General features: G+C 42.9%; 1 protein-coding gene across 4 annotated transcripts in view; it reads left to right on the plus strand.

Annotated features, from left to right (window-relative positions):
- The window catches only part of AADAT (aminoadipate aminotransferase), a 177,077-nt gene that overhangs the window by 67,574 nt on the left and 88,578 nt on the right, over positions 1-20,925 (plus strand). The window contains exon 1 of one of the 4 annotated variants that reach the window (XM_075335058.1): positions 11,794-11,856. The exons of 2 other annotated variants lie outside the window; for them this stretch is intronic. Coding sequence is in view for 1 of the 2 variants with exons in the window: in XM_075335015.1 (XP_075191130.1) it covers positions 15,715-15,751 (37 nt within the window). In the remaining variant the exon portion in view is untranslated. Of the gene's footprint in view, positions 1-11,793; positions 11,857-15,645; positions 15,752-20,925 lie in introns of those variants that run through there. One more of the 4 variants, XM_075335015.1, reaches the window with a different exon arrangement.

Genomic DNA, 20,925 nt, shown 5'->3' on the forward strand with positions numbered 1-20,925 from the left:
CAAATAGTAACATCTTCCTGTTCATGCTCCAGTGAAGTGTTCAGAGGAACAGACCTGGCTGCAAAATTGACAATTCCCACATCGGAAAGTATCTAGGGGCTTTCGGTCAAGCCAAGTGCCCGGTGGTGAAAGTCTATTGTAGAAAGTATGCACTAATTAGACTCCCAAAGATCTACCATTTCTATAAGAAATTTGGGGATGAGGAGGTTAAAATATTTTGTAGGTCTGGGTCTGCTAGTAAAATCCTCAATGCTTACGAAGGATTTTTTACACATTACTGGCCTGATTTTCATAATTCTCATAAGGTCCCCATCTTTAATGGTTACATTTTTGTGTATAAAGAGGGACTCACTATCGCTTTTTGAGTTATATATAAAAGTGTTCTGTAAAACGTCCAGAGCATAACCCTTCTGAAAGAATCAGTCCTTAAGGTCTCTAGACTTAATGTAGAAAACTTGGTTCTTGGAGCACTCCCTTCTCATCCTCTAGGTATTTCCCCTTGGGGATAAGTTTTTTAAGAGAAGTTGGATGGGAGTTATCCCATTTTAGGAGATTGTGAGAGGAGATTGTTAGAGGATGTGGGTCTCCTATATGTGCAGGTCGAGAGGGTCACCCTTGTTTCTATTGGGATAAGATATGCAGAAAAGGTTGGTAGTTCTCATGTAACTGCATGGTGAAACCTAGACCCAGATTGTTGGTGTTGAGGGTTTCTATAATGAGGTTGAATTGATCCACAGGCCTGGATTATAGGATAAAGATATTTTCTATGTGCCTCAGATAAAATAAGATATTGAGATCCACAATTCTAAATCTTCCTGGAAGATGACATTTTCCTCCCAGCAACCCAGATAGAGGTATTCATGTGACAGAGCACCAGAAATCGCTGTCCCCCTGAGTTGGTAGAAGTACTTACAGTCAAAAAAATATATTTATGTGTGAGAACAATTTTCAGGAGGTTGATGACCAAGGTATTGTGGGAATTATGAAAAGTAGCTCTAAAATTCAAATAATGTTTGACCGCCATAACACCTTTGTAATGAGGGATATTGCTATAAAGTGACTCACCATCTATAGAGGCCAGATAGATATAATCCTTTAAGGTGATATCTTTGAGATTGGCCAGGAAATCAGCCATATCTCTAATGTAAGATGGGAAGGCCAGCACAAAAGGGTGTAGGATCTTATCAAGATACATACTGCACTGACATTTTGGCTCAACGAGTTAACCTCCGATTCTATAGGGCGTCCCTTGAGTGGGTTTAGACCTTTGCCTACCTTGGTTCAGTGTGTAAACGGTTGGCACCGCGGGGGAAACAAGAAGCATGAAATCCATATTTTTAATGAAAATTAAAAGCTCATTTTTAGAGACAAGCCTAGAATCCAAAGACTCTATCAAAATGTTGATCAATTGTTCTCTAAATAGTTGCATGGGGTCTGCATCCAGGACCTCATGGGTGTCTTTTTTCTCAAAAAGTTTGCACCACAACAGTCCATAATCTTGATGATCAAAGATTACCGATTTCCCCCTTTATCGGAGGGTTTGATAATTATATCATGGATTTTTTCAAGACTATCCAAGGCTAGTTTCTCTTGATGAGAACTTTTTCAACGCACTTTTTTCAAATCACAACGCACACAATAACACAATGCACTTTTTTCAGATCACTTTCCACCACCACCTTGATGAAAATATTGATACTTGTCACGTCACCTCCAGGGGGCATCCTTTTGCTGGTAGGCTTAAGTTCTGTAAAGGGACCCATACCGCTCTCTTGTTCCCCCTCAGTCATTAAGTGAGATAGTATCCCAGCCTCGTCATAGTCTTCCATAGAAATCCCCAATTTAGCACACTGCTTCCTGATGGTGTTTTAGAAAAATGTGGGCCACTTAAGCTTCGTCCCAAAAAATTGGAAGTCCCTTACCCAATTAAAGGTACTGGGGATGAATGAGAGACCTTTATGTAGGATAGATCTCATTTCATCTGTCAGGGTCAGTGAAGATAATTTGATAATTTAGCCCTTTTGGGGGTCATCACTGTCTATAAAATTAGGTTTCAGAATGGATATGTCTTCACAGTGTCCTCCTCTAAAAAAGAGGATGATGAGGATGCTATGGATCGAGACAAAAAGGAACCAGTATCTAGATCTAAGGTTCCTACTTTGCAGCCAGCATACATGGGTCCCGTGTGGTTAACTTAATGCGCATCTTTCCATCCAACCCTGCCATCTTTATCTAGAAGGATGCATACTAGATCTCCCTAAATAACTAGCGACTCCTAAGTTCTGACCTCTCTCTATCTCAGTTGTCTGCATCAGAGGAGACGTCAGATGGACATAATCGTTTGGTTATTTTCAGTTACAAAATTTTCTTTCTTTGAAATCACTTACGTTTCTCAAGAATTGTTTACGCTTTCTGTTCTTAAGTGAGTTCTGATATTTTTCCACAGAGGTCTATAATTGGGCCTCTCTCGTACTGAAGTCTAAAGGCCCCTTCACACACACAGATAAATCTTTGATAGATCTACGGTTGCAGTGAAATCATGGACATATTGTTCCATTTGTGCACAGCCACAAACCTGGCACTGATTGTCCACAATTTCACTGCAACCACAGATCTGCCGCAGATTTATCTCTGTGTGTGACAGGGCCTTAACTCAGCCTTAAATTGCTGAGACTTAGTGATTAGTTTATTTAATTGCTTAAATGAATTATTGAAAAAGCTTTTTTACTCCTTACTATGAAAATAAAGTGGACAGAGGACGCTATAGATTATTTTTCCCAGCTGGACAGAAAATCGGGTTATGCAGTTTGAGTGGGGGAGAGGTATTAATATGTAGACCCATGAACTAGGCAAATTCTTCTTGTTGCAACTGAGTAATTCCTTAAACAATGTTTTAAGAGAAAAGGATAATTTGCCACATGTAGAATAAGACTCATTTGTTGACAAAACCTGTTCGGCCTCAATAGACCATGAATCAAAATTGATAGGGGCTGAAAGAAATCCCGCCATACTAAGAAAGACAAGTTGGCAAATGAACTCACATATACTGTAGCATGATTAGTAGGGAAGATTAACAAGGAGCTCATATGGAAAATCCCTTATATATAGCTAAAAACTATTTTTATTGAATATGCATTAAAAGAGGACAGACAATATACTGTATACACACAAGTGGAGGTGCATAAAAAGTGTAAGTACATCAAATATCCAAAATGTACACCATAGAAAAATGTACATCACAGAGAATGTATACTACAAAAAAATATACACCATCAAAATGTACACCAAATAAGGACGGCTATCCTGTTTTGGACATGACTGCAGTATTGTAGAGGCTTCACCTAGTACCTCAATTTACCTCCCCTTCGGGTTCACAATCACCCCATACCTGGATGTGTAGTGGCCCGGTCCAGATTGTGTCTGTTTCTTTAAGTACATTTACTTATATGTAATATTATGCTATATGTTATAAGTAAAGCATTTTTCATTTGTTGTGTTCTAGCACCATCTACTGGTGAAAACTGTAAGAATCTGAAGTGTTCATTGGGTGTTATCCTATTGGCTAGTTCTTGGTCATATGGCTCAATAGGTGGAGCTATTCTCCAGCCTCGGTCTAGAAACAACTGGAATGAGCTGGTTCTGGCTGAGTCTCCTCTGAGGGAAGACATTATGTGGAGAATCTGTCTTCATTTGCTTACAAGTACTGCACGTGTCTGAACTAGCAGTGAAATTAACCCCAGGACTCCAGGTCTGTACAATCTTATCATATCTACCCTCTAAACTCAAGAGACTCTGAACCTAAAGCATACCAGTATTAATTCTGAAACAAATCGTGCACTTAAAGCTCCAGTACCCTAATTGCACTTCAGCATTCAACTCCAAGCTGTATTTGCCGTGGCCTACCCACGAGAGACTGTGAAACATATATTCCGTATTGATTTGCTTTGTTCCTGCTATATTAAAGCAACTGTTATCCCCAAGACCATGTCTGTGGACTGTCCATCAGCTGTGGATACTGTGTGGGGGTGGATAGCAGGGAACATCTGGGCCCTTAGAGATGCCCTTCCACAAACAACAGACCACCATTTTGTATTAATTATGGCCAAATCGGCCTTTATTATAACAAACATACAATAAATCAACATGAAAAGTGAGGAGGTTCTTGGAGCTCCAAAGCCTGGCGGAAGCCATAAATACTTGAAACCATCCAGCATTACCCCAGCCGTGACCACAAGCTCGGGGGCACCACTATTGCTGTAAAATTACCAACATCACCAACTCCCAGGGACTCCACCCTGAAGAGCCCCCCAATCCGCCAGGCAATAAACCAAGATCTGATCCAAAATGGGAGGTTACATCCACAAGATGTACCACCTCCCAACCACCATTTTTGCCACCAACTCCAAGAACCCCCGCCTCCTCCACAACGCCGAAATGACCCGTTAAACATGACCTTCATTTTTTTTTATAAAAAACATTATATATACACACATATATACATACACACCTATATACAGTGTATATATATATATATACAAACATACATATATGCATAAACCCACACACATATATACAGTACATACAAATAATGTATATATATATATATATATATATAACAAACTATCTTTGTCCACCCCATTCATCAGGGAGGGAGGGCAGGACCTTCAGCAGTGGTGCCTACGTGCCTATTGCAGGCCACCCCTTTTACCTTACCCTATATACATTCCTACAAATCTCCTGACCACACCTCCCTAAACTACCTCCCCTTAAAGTATCAAACCCCAGCACAGCCAAGCTTGCTCTGCTTTTAACCTTTTGCTTGCCCTCCAAAGTGGAGTCATGGGTCACTCCGCCCATGGCTCTGCTTAGGGCTCTGCTCTTCCTATAATGGAGGGGAGAGCACTAGGTAGCCCTAATCTGGTACTGCCTTACCGCGGAGGTTGGCAACACAAGTTATGGCACCCCCGCTCAACATCGACTCTCCCTCGCTGTCTCTGTCTAATTCTGCAATATCTTGATTCAGTATATCCCCCTGTAAGGAAGAAGGAAAAGAAACGGTGCAGCACTTTTTCTGAGTATAATAAACCTTTAAACTTATGTTGGCAATATATGTAATAATTGCACTCACCTTTAGTGAGCACATAAGGCTCATGTAAAATATATCCTTATTGCTGGTGTTTTGGTCTGCTGTCCGATCAGTGTGCCGCAAATAATTCCTTCCATCAGAGACACCACAGATGGAGTCTAAAAAGATGCAATAGATCGCATGCGGCGCTTCCAATATATACAGCCTTAATAAGGTTGGTCTTGATAGATTATTTTAATAAAAAATACGTGTGTGTATAATAAAACAGTTTCGGCTCTATTCATGCACAGTATGCAGATCAATTAATTTTTTGTGTCATCTTTTTTAAGTTTTGGTGTTTTTTTATACACTGTGATCACTCTATTGTTGGGTAAAAATGTTATGTTGTTTACAACTTCCCAAGGACAAGATTATCCCAAGGAATATTAGGCTATGTGCGCACTAGAAAGTGTCTTTTTCTTAAGAAAAAAATGGACCCTCTTAAAGTATCCCGCACCTGCGGTAAAAAACTGCACGAAAACTGCAGCGAAATTCACATGCGGTTTTACCGCGGTTTGCCACGGATTTACCCCGGATTTTCCTGCAGGTTGGTCCCTGCGGATTTTTATCATTATCTATGGCAAAAACCACATGCTCATTAATTCCGCAGCGGAAAATCCTCGGGTAGATTCGCGGGTATAAAAAAACGCAGTGTGTGCACAGCATTTTTTAAAACCCATAGGATTTGCTGGGGAATGACTGCAGCACTGTTAGGCCCCCTTCACACGTCCGTGAAAAACACGCACGTGTGTTACGGGCCGTTTTTCGGGTCCGTGTCCCGTTTTTGTGTCCGTTTTTATGGTCCGTGTGGCACCTGTGTGAATTGCGTATGCTAGCCGTGTTTGTGTGCAGAACGTCCGTGTGTGCGTGTGGAATTAACGTGTATGTGTACGTGTAATGTCCGTGTGTAATGTCCGTGTGTGTGATGCACAATGTCGTTTATAAATGTCGGCTGACAGCAGACAGAGTTGCGCGATGAGAATGAACTCGGGTGAACTTCACCCGACTTCATCCTCATACCGCGGCTCTGTCTGTGTCGAGTACTGATTAGCGGTCACCTGTGAAGGATTCACCGGTGACCGCTAATCCCCCGATTGACTGAAGTGTCCCCCCCTCTCTCATACTCACCGATCCCCGATCACCGGCGCTGCACGGCATTCACACGGCTGCGGCGGCTTTTACTATTTTGAAAAAGCCGGCCGCTCATTAAACAATCTCCTATTCTCTGCTTTCCCCGCCCACCGGCGCCTATGATTGGTTACAGTGAGACACGCCCCCACGCTGAGTGACAGGTGTCACACTGCACCCAATCACAGCAGCCGGTGGGCGTGTCTATACTGTGCAGTAAAATAAATAAATAATTAAAAAAAAACGGCGTGCGGTTCCCCCCAATTTTAATGCCAGCCAGATAAAGCCATACGGCTGAAGGCTGGTATTCTCAGGATGGGGAGCTCCACGTTATGGGGAGCCCCCCACCCTAACAATATCAGTCAGCAGCCGCCCAGAATTGCCGCATACATTAGATGCGACAGTTCTGGGGCTGTACCCGGCTCTTCCCGATTTGCCCTGGTGCCGTTGGCAAATCGGGGTAATAAGGAGTTATTGGCAGCCCATAGCTGCCAATAAGTCCTAGATTAATCATGTCAGGCGTCTATGAGACACCTTCAATGATTAATCTGTAAGTTACAGTAAAAAAACACACACACCCGAAAAAATCCTTTATTTGAAATAAAAAACACACACAAATTCCCTCATTACCAATTTATTAACCCCGACAAACCCTCCATGTCCGGCGTACTCCACGGACCTCCAGCGTCGCGTCCAGCTCTGCTGCATGGAGGTGACAGGAGCAGCAGAAGACACCGCCGCTCCGGTCACCTCCACACAGCAAATGAGATGAGTAGCGCGATCAGCTGCTGTCAGTCAGGTAACTCGCGGCCACCGCTGGATCCAGCGGTGGCCGCGGGTAACCTCAGTGACAGCAGCTGATCGCGCTACTCATCTCATTTGCTGTGTGGAGGTGACCGGAGCGGCGGTGTCTTCTGTTGCTCCTGTCACCTCCATGCAGCAGAGCTGGACGCGACGCTGGAGGTCCGTGGAGTACGCCGGACATGGAGGGTTTGTCGGGGTTAATAAATTGGTAATGAGGGAATTTGTGTGTGTTTTTTATTTCAAATAAAGGATTTTTTCGGGTGTGTGTGTTTATTTACTGTCACTTACAGATTAATCATGGAAGGTGTCTCATAGACGCCTGACATGATTAATCTAGGACTTATTGGCAGCTATGGGCTGCCAATAACTCCTTATTACCCCGATTTGCCAACGGCACCAGGGCAAATCGGGAAGAGCCGGGTACAGCCCCAGAACTGTCGCATCTAATGTATGCGGCAATTCTGGGCGGCTGCTGACTGATATTGTTAGGGTGGGGGGCTCCCCATAACGTGGAGCTCCCCATCCTGAGAATACCAGCCTTCAGCCGTATGGCTTTATCTGGCTGGCATTAAAATTGGGGGGAACCGCACGCCGTTTTTTTTTAATTATTTATTTATTTATTTTACTGCACAGTATAGACACGCCCACCGGCTGCTGTGATTGGGTGCAGTGAGGCACCTGTCACTCAGTGTGGGGGCGTGTCTCACTGTAACCAATCATAGGCGCCGGTGGGTGGGGAAAGCAGGGAATAGGAGATTGTTTAATGAGCGGCCGGCTTTTTCAAAATAGTAAAAGCCGCCGCAGCAGTGTGAATGCCGTGCAGCGCTGCGCCGGAGATCGGGGAACGGTAAGTATGAGAGAGGGGGGGAAACTGACCGACAGACTGTGAGAGAGGGACAGACAGACAGAGAGACCGACAGAGAGACAGAGAGACTGACCGACGGACTCAGGGAGATTGACCGACATACACAGAAATAGAAAGAATAGCCGACATCACTAGAAATAAAAACACCAAACGGACACGGACTATAGGTATATGCATACGTGTTTACTAACGTGTGTGCACATACCCATAGACTTTCATTGTGTCCACGTGTGCGTGCTCCGTGCAGATAACGGACATGCATCCGTGCCAAACGCAAACACATACGGATCACGGACACGCACACACGGACATAATGAAATAACGGACGTGTGACCACAATCATAGATTAACATTGGTGCACGTTTGGCCGTGTCTCCGGTATATACGGAAACGGACCAAACACGCACGTGTATCACGGACGTGTGAAGGGGGCCTTAGACACATTTTCTGCAGCAAATCTGTGACAAATCCGTGGCAAAATCCATGGTAAATCCGCAGCGTGCACACAGGGCCTAAGAAAGACAACACCTTTACCTCAGGTGCAAACTAGTAATTGAACTTGCCATCTGCTCCCTCAGGATGGAAAGTACAGGGTAAAAAGACTTCAGTATAGCTCTAAGGTACACATTATTTATTTTTTTATAAGTTTTTAACCTGAAGAAAGCTCTATGAATAGAGCTGTAATGCATTTATTAGTAAAATAATCTATCAAGACCAACCTTATCAAGGCTGGATATAGTGGAAGTGCCACATGCGATCTATTGCATCTTTCTAGTCTGCAATATCTTGCTTAGTTTATTTTTGTATATATAGTTCAAAACCTGTACTGGGCTAGTTATGAAATTCAACTTTCGATTTTGAACCCCACCTACCATATATATCACATATCGGCCCATGATAGGGTCATTTTTATTTTAACCCCTTCAGCCCCCGGGCACTTTCCGTTTTTGCGTTTTTGTTTTTTGCTCCCCTTCTTCCGAGAGGCGTAACTTTTTTATTTTTCCATCAATCTTGCCATATGAGGGCTTGTTTTTTGCGGGACGAGTTGTACTTTTAAATGAAACCATAAGGTTTACCATATAGTGTACTGGAAAACAGCAAAAAAATTCCAAGTGCGGAAAAATTGCAAAAAAAGTGGGATTGTACAATAGTTTTTGGGATATTTTATTCACCGTGTTCACTATATGGTAAAACTGATGTGTGGGTATGATGCCTCAGGTCGGTGCGAGTTTATAGACACCAAACATGTATAGGTTTACTTGTATCTAAGGGGTTAAAAAAAATTCACAAGCTTGTCCGAAAAACGTGGCGCACGTTTTGCGCCATTTTCCAAAACCCGTAGCGTTCTCATTTTTCAGGATCTGAGGCTCAGTGATGGCTTATTTTTTGCGTCTCGACCTGACGTTCTTAACGGTACCATTTTTGCACAGATGCTACGTTTTGATCGCCTGTTATTGCATTTTGCGCAAAATTTGCGGCGACCAAAAAACGTAATTTTGGCGTTTGGAATTTTTTTGCCGCTACGCCGTTTACTGATCAGATTCATTGATTTTATATTTTGATAGATCGGGCATTTCTGAACGTGGCGATACCAAATATGTGTGTATTTTTTATTTTTTTAACCCTTTAATTTTCAATGGGGTGAAAGGGGGGTGATTTGAACTTTTAGGTTTTTTTATTTTTTTTTAATTTTTTAAAACTTTTTTTTTACTTTTTTTTTTTATTTTACTAGTCCCCCTAGGGGGCTATTGCGATCAGCAATCCGATCGCTCTGCACTATCTGCAGATCTCAGCTACAGAGCTGAGAACTGCAGATTTGCTGCTTCACTTTCAATGCCGGCTGTATTCCGGCATTGAGAGGAAGTGACTCATGTTAGCCACAGGCGTCATCACATGACCCTGTGCTACCATGGCAACCGCCGAAAGTCACGTGATCATGTCACGTGACTTCCGGCGGGGGCGGGGTAAGTCACTGTCATGGCGACGCCCATATACATATCGCTGCCAAGACTTTGGCAGCGAAATGTAAGGGGTTAATGGCCGCGGGTGGAAGCGATTCCACCCGCGGCTAGCAGGCACACATATCAGCTGTTGATAACAGCTGATATGTGCGCGTCTCGCCGCCGCCGACCGGCGGCAGGGGGCGGGGCTTACCGGCACACGATCCATGACGTATTCAGTACGTCATGGGTCGTTAAGGGGTTAAACTGTATCTTTGGGGGATGTATTGTTACCTTCATTCATTTAACTTGATATAACTATCTGCTAGGCATTTTTGGAACTACGATATATACATTACTCTATCATGATACACCATTATATATGTTTCTCCAACATGTTCTTCCTGTTATGACCCATATTTTACCCTTTTTTATGAGGTTCATGAATAGACTTCTTGTTACCATAATGTGTAAACTAATATGTTTTGATGACTAGTGTGGCAGTTGGTCCTTCATATTTCCCTTAGGATTGCACCAATATTTGCCTTATCAAATATAGTGAGTGACATCACGGCAATTAAAATTAACTCTGCCGTACATACAGTATCATCCATCTGCATGTGGCCTGCTATGATGCCATTAAACACTCCCCTTTGGTGATGTCTTCTCACAAACACACCTCCTGAAGGCTAAAAAAAAAATCTGGTGACAATGCGGCTGGACACACCTTTTTGTGATGTAGGCCTATAACATAGCCCCATGATCACGTCATCGTTGTTCCACACCATGGCTAGATATGTACCCTTATTATGATATCTGCCCACAGCCACACACCGTGTCATGCGCCCGCTGTTGAGCACGCCCCCTTAAGGTGACCTGATGTCACGGGGTATGAAATGACTGCAGAGGGACTTCTAGACTGACCCTCACACTAGAGATCCTGTGCTGTCCCTTATCCCAGAGGTACGCTTGATAGTAGCGAGGTCTCAACCCCAGCGTGACCCTGACTCCTGTCCAAGCTCTGACCTTACTCCTCCTCTCCCCCACCCTTGGGCCGGGCCGGGCCAGAAAATACAGTACCAAAAGCCCATGGAAACGACACAGACAAGAGAAAACCAAAACTCATACACACGCACTCAAACACGAAGGAGACACTATATGTGTACAGAGGGAGTAAAGAAAAAAGGAAGGAAGTAAAAGCACAACAAGAGAACTTCCATATCACTCAATATAGCACACTAAAGGTCACCAAGAACTGGATCACCACAAAGGCCGTAATCGCTGGAGCTATGCTGAAGCTATTATCGGTTCAGAGAAACAGACTCCCATCCCTTAAATAAGAAGGAGATGGCAGTGGGTAGTAATCAACAACCTGAGCTCCCAGGAGCCGCACACCAATCCAGAGGAATTAACTCCTATAGGACTGGGGAGAAATGGAAATGAAGCAGACGATGCCAGGTTCTGGCTGAGAAACTAGGAGAGATCAGTTTGCCTGTCAGACTCTAGAATTTGAACAGAGTCTGATGCCATCATGGCACACAGTGAGTGTGAAGCTGAACACTGCATGATGCCTGACTACATGTTCACATGGTGATGTACGCTTATGGCACTCACACTGCTGATATTGTGAGTGTGCTCTTTTAACTTTGTGCTATTATTAGACCCATGGGAGCAGCCATTTTCCCTGAGGTGTTTTAGACAAATGACTACTGCATCATGTGATCTCCCTGCAGTGTCTGGGGCATGAGGCATGTGCTGAATTTATAATGGGGACATGATTGCCTGGGGTGACCTACCGTATGCTCCTTTTGCCCCTGGAATATATATATATGAGCTAGCAATTAAACCTGCCCAATTCTACTCCCATGGCAGCATTTACTATCCACTATATCCACAGGCTCCGCCAGTCCAATCTCCACTCAGCCTCCTGAGGAACCTGCATGTTCTCGGGGGAACTGTGTCAAGGCCATGTCATTGGATCTCTCTAAAGAGAAGTACTCTTACTTTGCTTGTTTGTATTGTTTATATCTAGTCCTAAATGTAATTTATGCCTTACAGTGCATTATGTGAATCATTAGATTAGAGCCTACTTATCCTCAGCCATACATTTTGTGTGCTTATAATGACATGTTGCATTAATGTTTAGGTATTTTATACATGTGAACATTATGGTGTTACGCGTTGTTATAGGGGTATTTCCTTATATTTTGATTCCCATTGGGCTTGGTTCAACGTATATCTGGTGTATTTTTATACTTGTCATTATTATACTTGAAATTCATTAACCTGAATGGGTACATCATTATAGGGCTTCAGGGACAGTGAAGGAAGGTTGACGTTGAGCAGAATGCTATAACCCTGCATTGACTTTGGGGTGCCAACCTCTGCGGTAAGGCAGTACCATATTAAGGCTAAATAGTGCTCTTTACTCCATTATTGTAGAAAACAGGACTGTGTCCTTGATATACCAGCCATTTTCTGTGCTGTGCATTTTGGTGGAGTACACTTTTCTGTGGTATACATATTTTTTGCGGTGTACATTTTGTGTATTTTATGTACTTGCACTTTTTATGCACCTATATGTTGTCTGAGCTCTTTTAATGCATATCCAATAAAATTGTTTTTATCTATATATAAGGGATTTTCCATATACTGGTGAGCTTTGTATTTCTAGCATGTAACATGTTTTAATGTTGTCCATAGAGCTGAGGTTGCACGGTGACATTGTCTGTGGCACAGGTCGCATCACGCTATGCCACTGTTATATAGCAGTGTACTGCAGGTGAAAATAACCACATTGTGATCCACAAAGCACTGGGACTGCGACAAGCAAGTCAGATCAAAATCCAATTGGTTCTGTCTGTAACTTGCCTGTTGAGGTTGTGATACCTAGTGGTCGCAATGTGACTCCAGCAACTATCTTCTTGCTGCAATGTACAGCAACATACGGCCATCTTTGGCCACATGACCAAAGTCGCTATATAGCCCCAGCCTTATAATATACAGTATATAGAGGCCTATTTCCAACAACCACCACTCCAGTGGTCTAATGGTACATTGTGTTTGCTAACTGTGTTAGAAGGCTAATGGATTTTTAGAAATCCCTTGAAAACCCTTGTGCAAGTTTGTTAGTACAGCTGAAAACAGTTTTGCTGATTAGAGAACCTATAAAACTGACCTTCCTTTGGGCTAGTTGAAAATCTGGAGCATTATATTTGTTGGTTCCATTAAACTCTCAAAATGGCCAGAAAAAGAGAACTTTCATGTGAAACTCAGCAGTCTATTCTTGGACTTAGAAATTAAGGATATTCCATGCGAGAAATTGCAAATAAACTGAAGATTTCCTACAACGGTGTGTACTACTCCCTTTAGAGGAGAGCACAAACAGGCTCTAACCAGAGTAGACAGAGAAGTGTGAGGCCCCGCTGCACAACTAAGCAACAAGACAAGTACATTAGAGTCTCTAGTTTGAGAAATCGATGCCTCACAGATCCTCAACTGGCAGCGTCATTAAATAGTACCCGCAAAATGCCAGTGTCAACGTCAACAGTGAAGAGGCGACTCCGGGATGCTGGCCTTCAGTGGAGAATGGCAAAGAAAAAGCCATATCTGAGACTGGCTAATAAAAGGAGAAGATTAATATGGGCAAAAGAACACAGACATTGGACAGAGGAAGATTGAAAAAAAGTGTTATGGACAGACAAATCTAAGTTTGAGGTGTTTGGATCACACAGAAGAATATTTGTGAGACGCAGAACTGATCACACAGAAGAACATTTGTGAGATGGAGAACTACTGAAAAGATGCTGGAAGAGTGCCTGATGTGCCATCTGTCAAGCATGGTGGAAGTAATGTGATGGTCTGGGGTTGCTTTGGTGCTGGTAAAGTGCGAGATTTGTACAATGTAAAAGGGATTTTGAATAAGGAAGGCTATCACTCCATTTTGCAACGCCATGCCATACCCTGTGGACAGTGCTTGATTGGAGTTAATTTCATCCTACAACAGGACAATGACCCAAAGCACACCTCCAAATTATGCATGAACTATTTAGGGAAGAAGAAGGCAGCTGGTATTATATCTGTAATGGAGTGGCCAGCCCAGTCACCAGATCTCAACCCTATTGAGCTGTTGAGGGAGCAACTTGACCATATGGTGCGTAAATAGTGCCCATCAAGCCCAACCACCTTGTGAGGAGCTTCTGGAAGCATGGGGTGAAATATCTTCAGATTACCTCAGCAAATTAACAGCTAGAATGCCAAAGGTCTGCAAAGCTGGAATTACTGCAAAGGGAACATTCTGTGACAAAAGCAAAGTTTAAAGAAGAAAATTATTATTTCAAGTAAAAATCATTATTTATAACCAAGTCAATGTCTGGACTATATTTTCTATTCATTATGCAACTCATTTGATAAATAAAAGTATGATTTTTCATGGAAAATACAAAATTGTCTAGGTGACCCCAAACTTTTGAAATGTAGTGTAGTTAAAAAGGTTGTGTTAAGATGAATCTTCAGGTGCACACCAATCCTGCAACCCCCTCCCCCCTTGGTTTCATGGGAGAGGTGAAGTTAGCTTCAGAGCGACACGTGCAGCTTTACAGCATACTGCGGATTGTGGTGCATACTCCTTGCCTAGGGGATGCTGAGACTGCAGGGTGGGCTGTAACCTAGGCAACAAGCTGTAGATTATAAAATAAAAATGCCTCCACTCTTGAGAAGATTTTTAATGGCAGTGTTGCTTTTTTACTAGGACTTTGCAATTTTATCCATTTTTAAATTTGAGGCAACCCCTTTAAGATGGTAGATTGGCAGTGGAAAAACATCTGCCTAAGGCTGGAGTCACACTTGTGTGTGACTTGCGCAAGGATCACATTGCACTGCCGAGACCAGCCTCGTTCTATGAGTGTTTTTTTACGGATATCACTTGCATAGTCTGTGGGGCTGTTCACATGTCTATTTGCTGTTGAGCTCACATAAAACTGGCCATTTTTGTGTACTAAGTATGTTTTTCATAGCAGTAATGCATGTCTATATTCCGATATTCATTGTTCCACATATCTCAGCACTGCAGAGTGCAGCTGTTTCTCTTTTGTTACCATGTTTCATGCTCTGCATGCATCTGTTCACATTAGAAAGGTAGGAAGTGCCATAAATATTTTCCTTTGCTTTATATTTGTGGCCTGAGTGTTCCATGCGATATTCCAGCTACATGTTCGATAGTGAAAAGAGTGTCAGATCAAAATCAGCAATGCAAGTCTATGGGTGCATGAAAAAAATTGGACAGCACTTGGATGACATCAGAGTCGGTGTGTTTTTCAATGACTGCTAGAAAGGAAAAGGTAAAAACAAAAATTCTCATCTGAGAAAAACTGAGGGAATTCGGAACAAGCTCAGATGAAAACTTGATGAAACTCTGAACGATATCACTGATGAATTTAGGACTATTTCTCTTGTAAGTGAAAAAATCAGACATGATCACTTTCTGACAGTTTACACGACTCTGACAACAAGATTTCTTTCTTTTTACTACAGGTTTTTTCTCTCTTACCAGATCTGATCACTATTTTTGTACTGAATGTACAACTCTTTTTTTGAGTCCTGCTATGCCAAGGGATCATAGCTTGTTTTAAGATAAATAAACCCACATAGCACTAGATGGCACTGCAGATCAGGATAAATAGACTTTGCTCTAGGCTCACTGTCCGGAGATCTAGTACAGGAATGTTAACAAATAACCAATCAGGTAAATCGGACCAAAGGGCAAGAAACAAAAACCTGTGACACACTCGTTCTTCTCGTAGTAGCTGTTTGAGATAATTGTAAGAGCTTATCATCTAGGAAAGTCGTGAGAAATGTTTAGCTCACCAGCACAAATCTCCAAAGCCAAAGGTAGGCCTTGTTTTATTATTCCGAGTGATTTGCCAGCAGAAATACATGGCACCAGCTGGCACTGCCGGCATTCCCGTCTATGTCAGCTGAACTGTTCTCTGAAATCCACATCAGAAGCAAATTGTTTCCTAGGGGATAAAATGACTGATAATAGCTCTTTTCACTGTTCAGATCCATAATATAAATTATTACTATTATTATTATTATTATTATTATTATTATTTTAACGTTATTACAGATAGGTGTGAATATAGTAACCAGAATGCAGCCTTTCCATTCCCTCTAAGATTATTCTTGGTTTTTTTTTCCTTTTTTTTTCTGTAAATCATTTTATTGGGTTTAAGAAAAAGTGAACAAAGCATTGCTTATAACACGAATAAGATGTAATCAAACAAAAGTCAAGGTTGATCCAAACATGTGGATCAAGCATGTAGCACTGTATTGTAAGAGAACTTTTATCAGGATAAGAATGGTCACATAAGAAACCATAACAGATAATGCAGTTAAAACAAGACAATTCAGGTTATACCGTATCATGGTATGTCAACTCAAAGCAGTATTACGGAAACTATTTTAACTATAAAGACTGAGTGAAGGTTAGAAAGAGAGACGAAGGAGGAAAAAGATAGGTATAGGAAAGAGAGGAGGGTATGAGAGGAGGAGGGGGGGGGGAGATATGGATAGATAGGTAGGAGAAGGTTGGGTGTCCAAAGAATTCCGGCGTCAGGTAAACGAATCCTCTTAGAGATTGCAAATATCAACTAAAGGAACCCAAGGAAGGAAAGACCCGTGTAAAGCCCCTTATCTGAGCCAAGACGTAAATCTCGGAGTCTCCCGGAAAAGGAGCCAGGAAGACCACGTGCCAGCATGTTTATCCCATTTGTCCCCATCATCTGCCATCAGGGACTCCATACGCTCCAATCTATTCATCTCCTCCAAAAATTCACTTACAGAGGGGGTTGAAGTTGTCTTCCAATGTCTTGGAATAATCATACGAGCAGCAATGAGAAGAAAGCGTAGGACACCTCTTTTGGTCACAGAGACAGATCCAGGGATTAGGGACAGTAAAGCTATTTGAGGAGTAGGAATTACCCGAATACCCGACAGTTGAAAGTATATTTCAAAAATGGAATCCCAGAATGACCTTATCAAGGAGCAATCCCACCATATATGTTTCATAGTACCAATTTCGTCTCCGCATCTCCAGCAGGTATCTGGTACTGTGGGGTAGATCTTATGCAATACGTCAGGGCATCTGTACCAGCGTGTAAGAATTTTAAAATTTTTCTCCTGTGCACTACAGGAAATGGACATTTTATGAGAGAGTGTAAAGATTTTGAGATGATCTTGTTCTGACAACGTGATCTGGAGCTCTCTTTGCCAGGCCTCCAAATACGTTGGGGCACCTTTATATTGGGCTGTACATAAGAGATTGTAGATCAATGCGATGGTATGTTGCGGCGCGGCATTTAATGAAATTAGGGTCTCAAAGTGTATAGATTTGGATAATAGTGCATTTCCCGGGAATTTCCTTTTTATAAATGTGGTCAGTTGAGTATATTCCAACCAGGATAGTCTCCTCCCCGGGCATGACTCCTGCAAAGCTTCAAAAGATGCTGTTCCAGATAGCTTCCTAGCAACCTGTCCCAGGGTAACTCCGTCTGCTGAGTCCCAACATAAGAAGGTAGATCTCTCCGACGCAGGGGGGAAGTCGAGATTATTAAAGAGTGAGCTCATACTCCCCGGTCTATGAGATAAGTTTAACGTCTCCAGATGCCTGTCCCAAAAAAGCATGAGCGCCTGAGTCAGAGGTTGAAATCCCGAAACCGCCGGTCTCTGTTGAAGGGGGGCCCATAGAAGCCGTGCCAGAGGGAACGGGGAGAGATGGGACTCAACGCCCACCCACTGTTTATTGAGATCGTTAAATCTCCAATCCAAGACCCTCGTGAGGAGGACACTCTGGTAATACTTTTCAAAATCAGGTAAACCAGCGCCTCCCCTGGATTTGGGTCTCAACAGTGTGGCGTATCGAATCCGAGGTCTCCCCGTCCCCCAGACGAATCTGCTACATGCCCTCTGGAGTTGTCTGAAATATTGTTTAGTAACTTTGATCGGGACTGTTTGGAATAAGTAAAGGAACCTCGGGAGTATGTCCATCTTAAGGGCATTGATCCGGCCAAACCAGGAATGTCGTCCCCGATTATATCTATTTAGATCAGCAAGAGTTCTAGTAAGCAATGGGGAGTAATTAGCCATAAACAACTCATCTGGATTGTCCGAAACAGATATCCCAAGATACTTGATAGATTGGATCTCCCACTTAAATGGGAAGGCGGATTTCAGTCTATTGACTTGTGTGGTAGGGAGAGTAATATTAAGGGCCTCTGTCTTTGAGTAGTTTACTTTGAAGTTAGAAACTATGCCAAAACGTTGGGATTCCTGGATGAGAATTGGAAAGGCGATTTCCGGATTTGTTAGATATAGAAGGAGGTCATCAGCGTATAAGGCAAGTTTATAATCTTTCTGACCTACATCAAAGCCCTTTATATCGGGGGAGTTTCGAAGGGATATAGCCAAATGCTCCATGGCTATTACATATAGAAGGGTTGAAAGGGGGCACCCCTGTCTAGCGCCATTAGATATTTGCAGGGGAGAAGATAGAGTATTGTTGGCTCGAACTCGTGCTAAGGGCTTATGATACAGGGCAAAAATTCTCTCTAACATAGTTTGGCCGATTTCCAGCTGCCTCAGGGAGGAGCGTAGAAAGGTCCAGTTGAGACGATCGAATGCCTTCTCGGCATCGATCGATAGAAGGCAGGCTGGAGTACCTTGTCTGTACATATGTGAGGTCAAAAGTAGAGTTTTAATAGTATTATCGCGCGCCTCTCTACCTCGGACAAATCCAGTTTGGTCAGTATGGATTGAGGCAGGCAACAGCCGGGACAACCGGTTAGCTATTAATTTGGCGAAGATCTTGACATCTACTCCTATAAGAGAGATAGGGCGGTAGTTGGAGCATAAAAACGGGTCCTTCCCAGGCTTGGGAATCACCGTTATGGTAGCCGCAAGGGTTTGCACGGCGAAGGGGCAAGCTGAGGATATGGAGTTAAAGGTCTTAGTCAGGAATGGCGTCAGTTCCAAAGCAAATTGCTTATAGAAGTTGGCCAGGAATCCATCCGGACCGGGGCTCTTACCATTGGCCAGACTCTTAATAACCTCAGTGACCTCTTGTTTGCTAAAAGGGTCATCTAGCATGAGAGAGTCCACATGGTTCAATGGGGGGAGAGGGGTACCATCAACATAGTTGTCCACTTTCGCTTGGAAATTTGTTGGGGACATGTCCGCCACTGGGCCACCTAGGTTGTATAACCTGTCATAATAATCTCGGAATACATCCGCTATTTCATGAGGTTTGTGTGCTGAATGTCCAGATGGTGATTTAATGGTAGGGATAAATGTAGAGGGAAGGCGAGGATTAAGAAATCTAGCCAGAGCTCTGCCTGGCTTATTAGAGAATTCGTACATAAATCTCCTACCTCTATCTCGATGACGGGCAGACGCTGCATCTAAGAGGGCTCCTAAGTCTAGTCTAGCCTTGAGCAAGTTTGTTAAAATCTGAGGGTCATGAGTCCGTTTATGTGTCTGTTCTAGGTGTTGAATGGAAGTCAGTAATCTGTCTATTGTGCAGGCTCTATCTCTTTTAAGTCTGGTTCCCTGTTGAATAAAGGTCCCCCGAATCATCCCCTTCAGGGTCTCCCATTGGAGAGGTAAGGGTGTTAGGTCATTGGCATGAAATTCGAAGAAGTCTGTGATGGTCTTACTGATGGCTAACTGACACGTCTGATCTTTTAATAAGTGTGGGTTTAAAGACCATAACCATTCCCCGGGGCGTAGGTCTGTCAAAAGGAGAGAAAGTGACACCGAGGCATGATCGGACCATACCATAGGGTCTATAGTACAGGCCGGGTCATGTGAGAGTAGGTGGTGACTAAAAAAAAAAAGGTCTATTCTACTGTACATATCATGGACAGGAGAATAGAAAGTGTAGTCCTGTGTTTTAGGGTGTAGGGTACGCCAGACGTCGATGAGCCTCAAGTCTAGTAATTTACTCCTGAGACCTCGCAGTTTCACTGCAGGAACAGAAGACCTACCCGAGGAGGAGTCAACAGCCCGATCAAAGATGAGATTGAAATCTCCTCCAAGAATCAGGGAGCCTTCAGCGAATTCAGAGAGAGTGTTCAGGTATTTTTGGCAAATCCTGGCCGGGTCCTGGTTGGGGAGATAAAGATTAGCAATGGTAAATAACTTGGTACAGATCTTAAGTTTGATAAAAATGAATCGCCCCTCTGGGCCAGGCTTAACTGATAAAACCTGAGTTGGGAGAGATTTATGTAGAGCGATGCTAACTCCCTTGGATTTTGCGACTGAATTGGTACTATGAAACCAGGAAGTATAATATCTATGCTTCAATGCGGGAATGTGGTCTGTTTTAAAATGGGTCTCCTGAAGCAGTAGAATATGGATTCTTTTTTTATGCCTGTTATAGAGGATCTTGGATCTCTTCTCTGGTACATTAAATCCTCTAACATTTAGAGAGCATAAGTTGAGGTTCGCCATCGTAGAAGCACTATCCTCTGGGCACCCAAGGGAAAAGTGAGAAGATGGGGAGGGAGAAGAAAGAAACTAAGATTAAAGAAAAGAAAGCAGAGAAAGTAGTAGAACGGAAAAAGAGATTAGAATAATAAAGACTAATATCAAAACTTGTCTTTACTTAGCCTCTTGAGTCCTAGCTCAAAAGGCAATCAAAACTGAGAGAATTCTCGTAACTAGTGTTCTAGGAACACACCCTAATATGAGAGGTGACTGAAAACTATGTCGCCTGAGAAACGGCTGCTACACCACCTAACTAGATAATACCGAAAAAGGGCAGAAAAAAAAAAAAAATCACATATGGTCATTCACCTGACCAAAATAGAAGTAGCATATATAACAGCTAACAACTCAGGCTCAGTAAATTAATCACATCAACAAAGTAAAGAATGTGGCAAGAGGGATAAAGATAAACTCCCGCCTCTAACTCACATCCCGTGAGATTTTTAGGAGAGGTACATATACCCAGGGGGGTTCAAGTACCCCAACCCAGCATTAGAGCATGCCGAGAGGGGGGACAGAGA

Source organism: Anomaloglossus baeobatrachus, chromosome 1 (assembly GCF_048569485.1).
Source record: "Anomaloglossus baeobatrachus isolate aAnoBae1 chromosome 1, aAnoBae1.hap1, whole genome shotgun sequence".
Lineage (NCBI taxonomy): Eukaryota > Metazoa > Chordata > Amphibia > Anura > Aromobatidae > Anomaloglossus > Anomaloglossus baeobatrachus.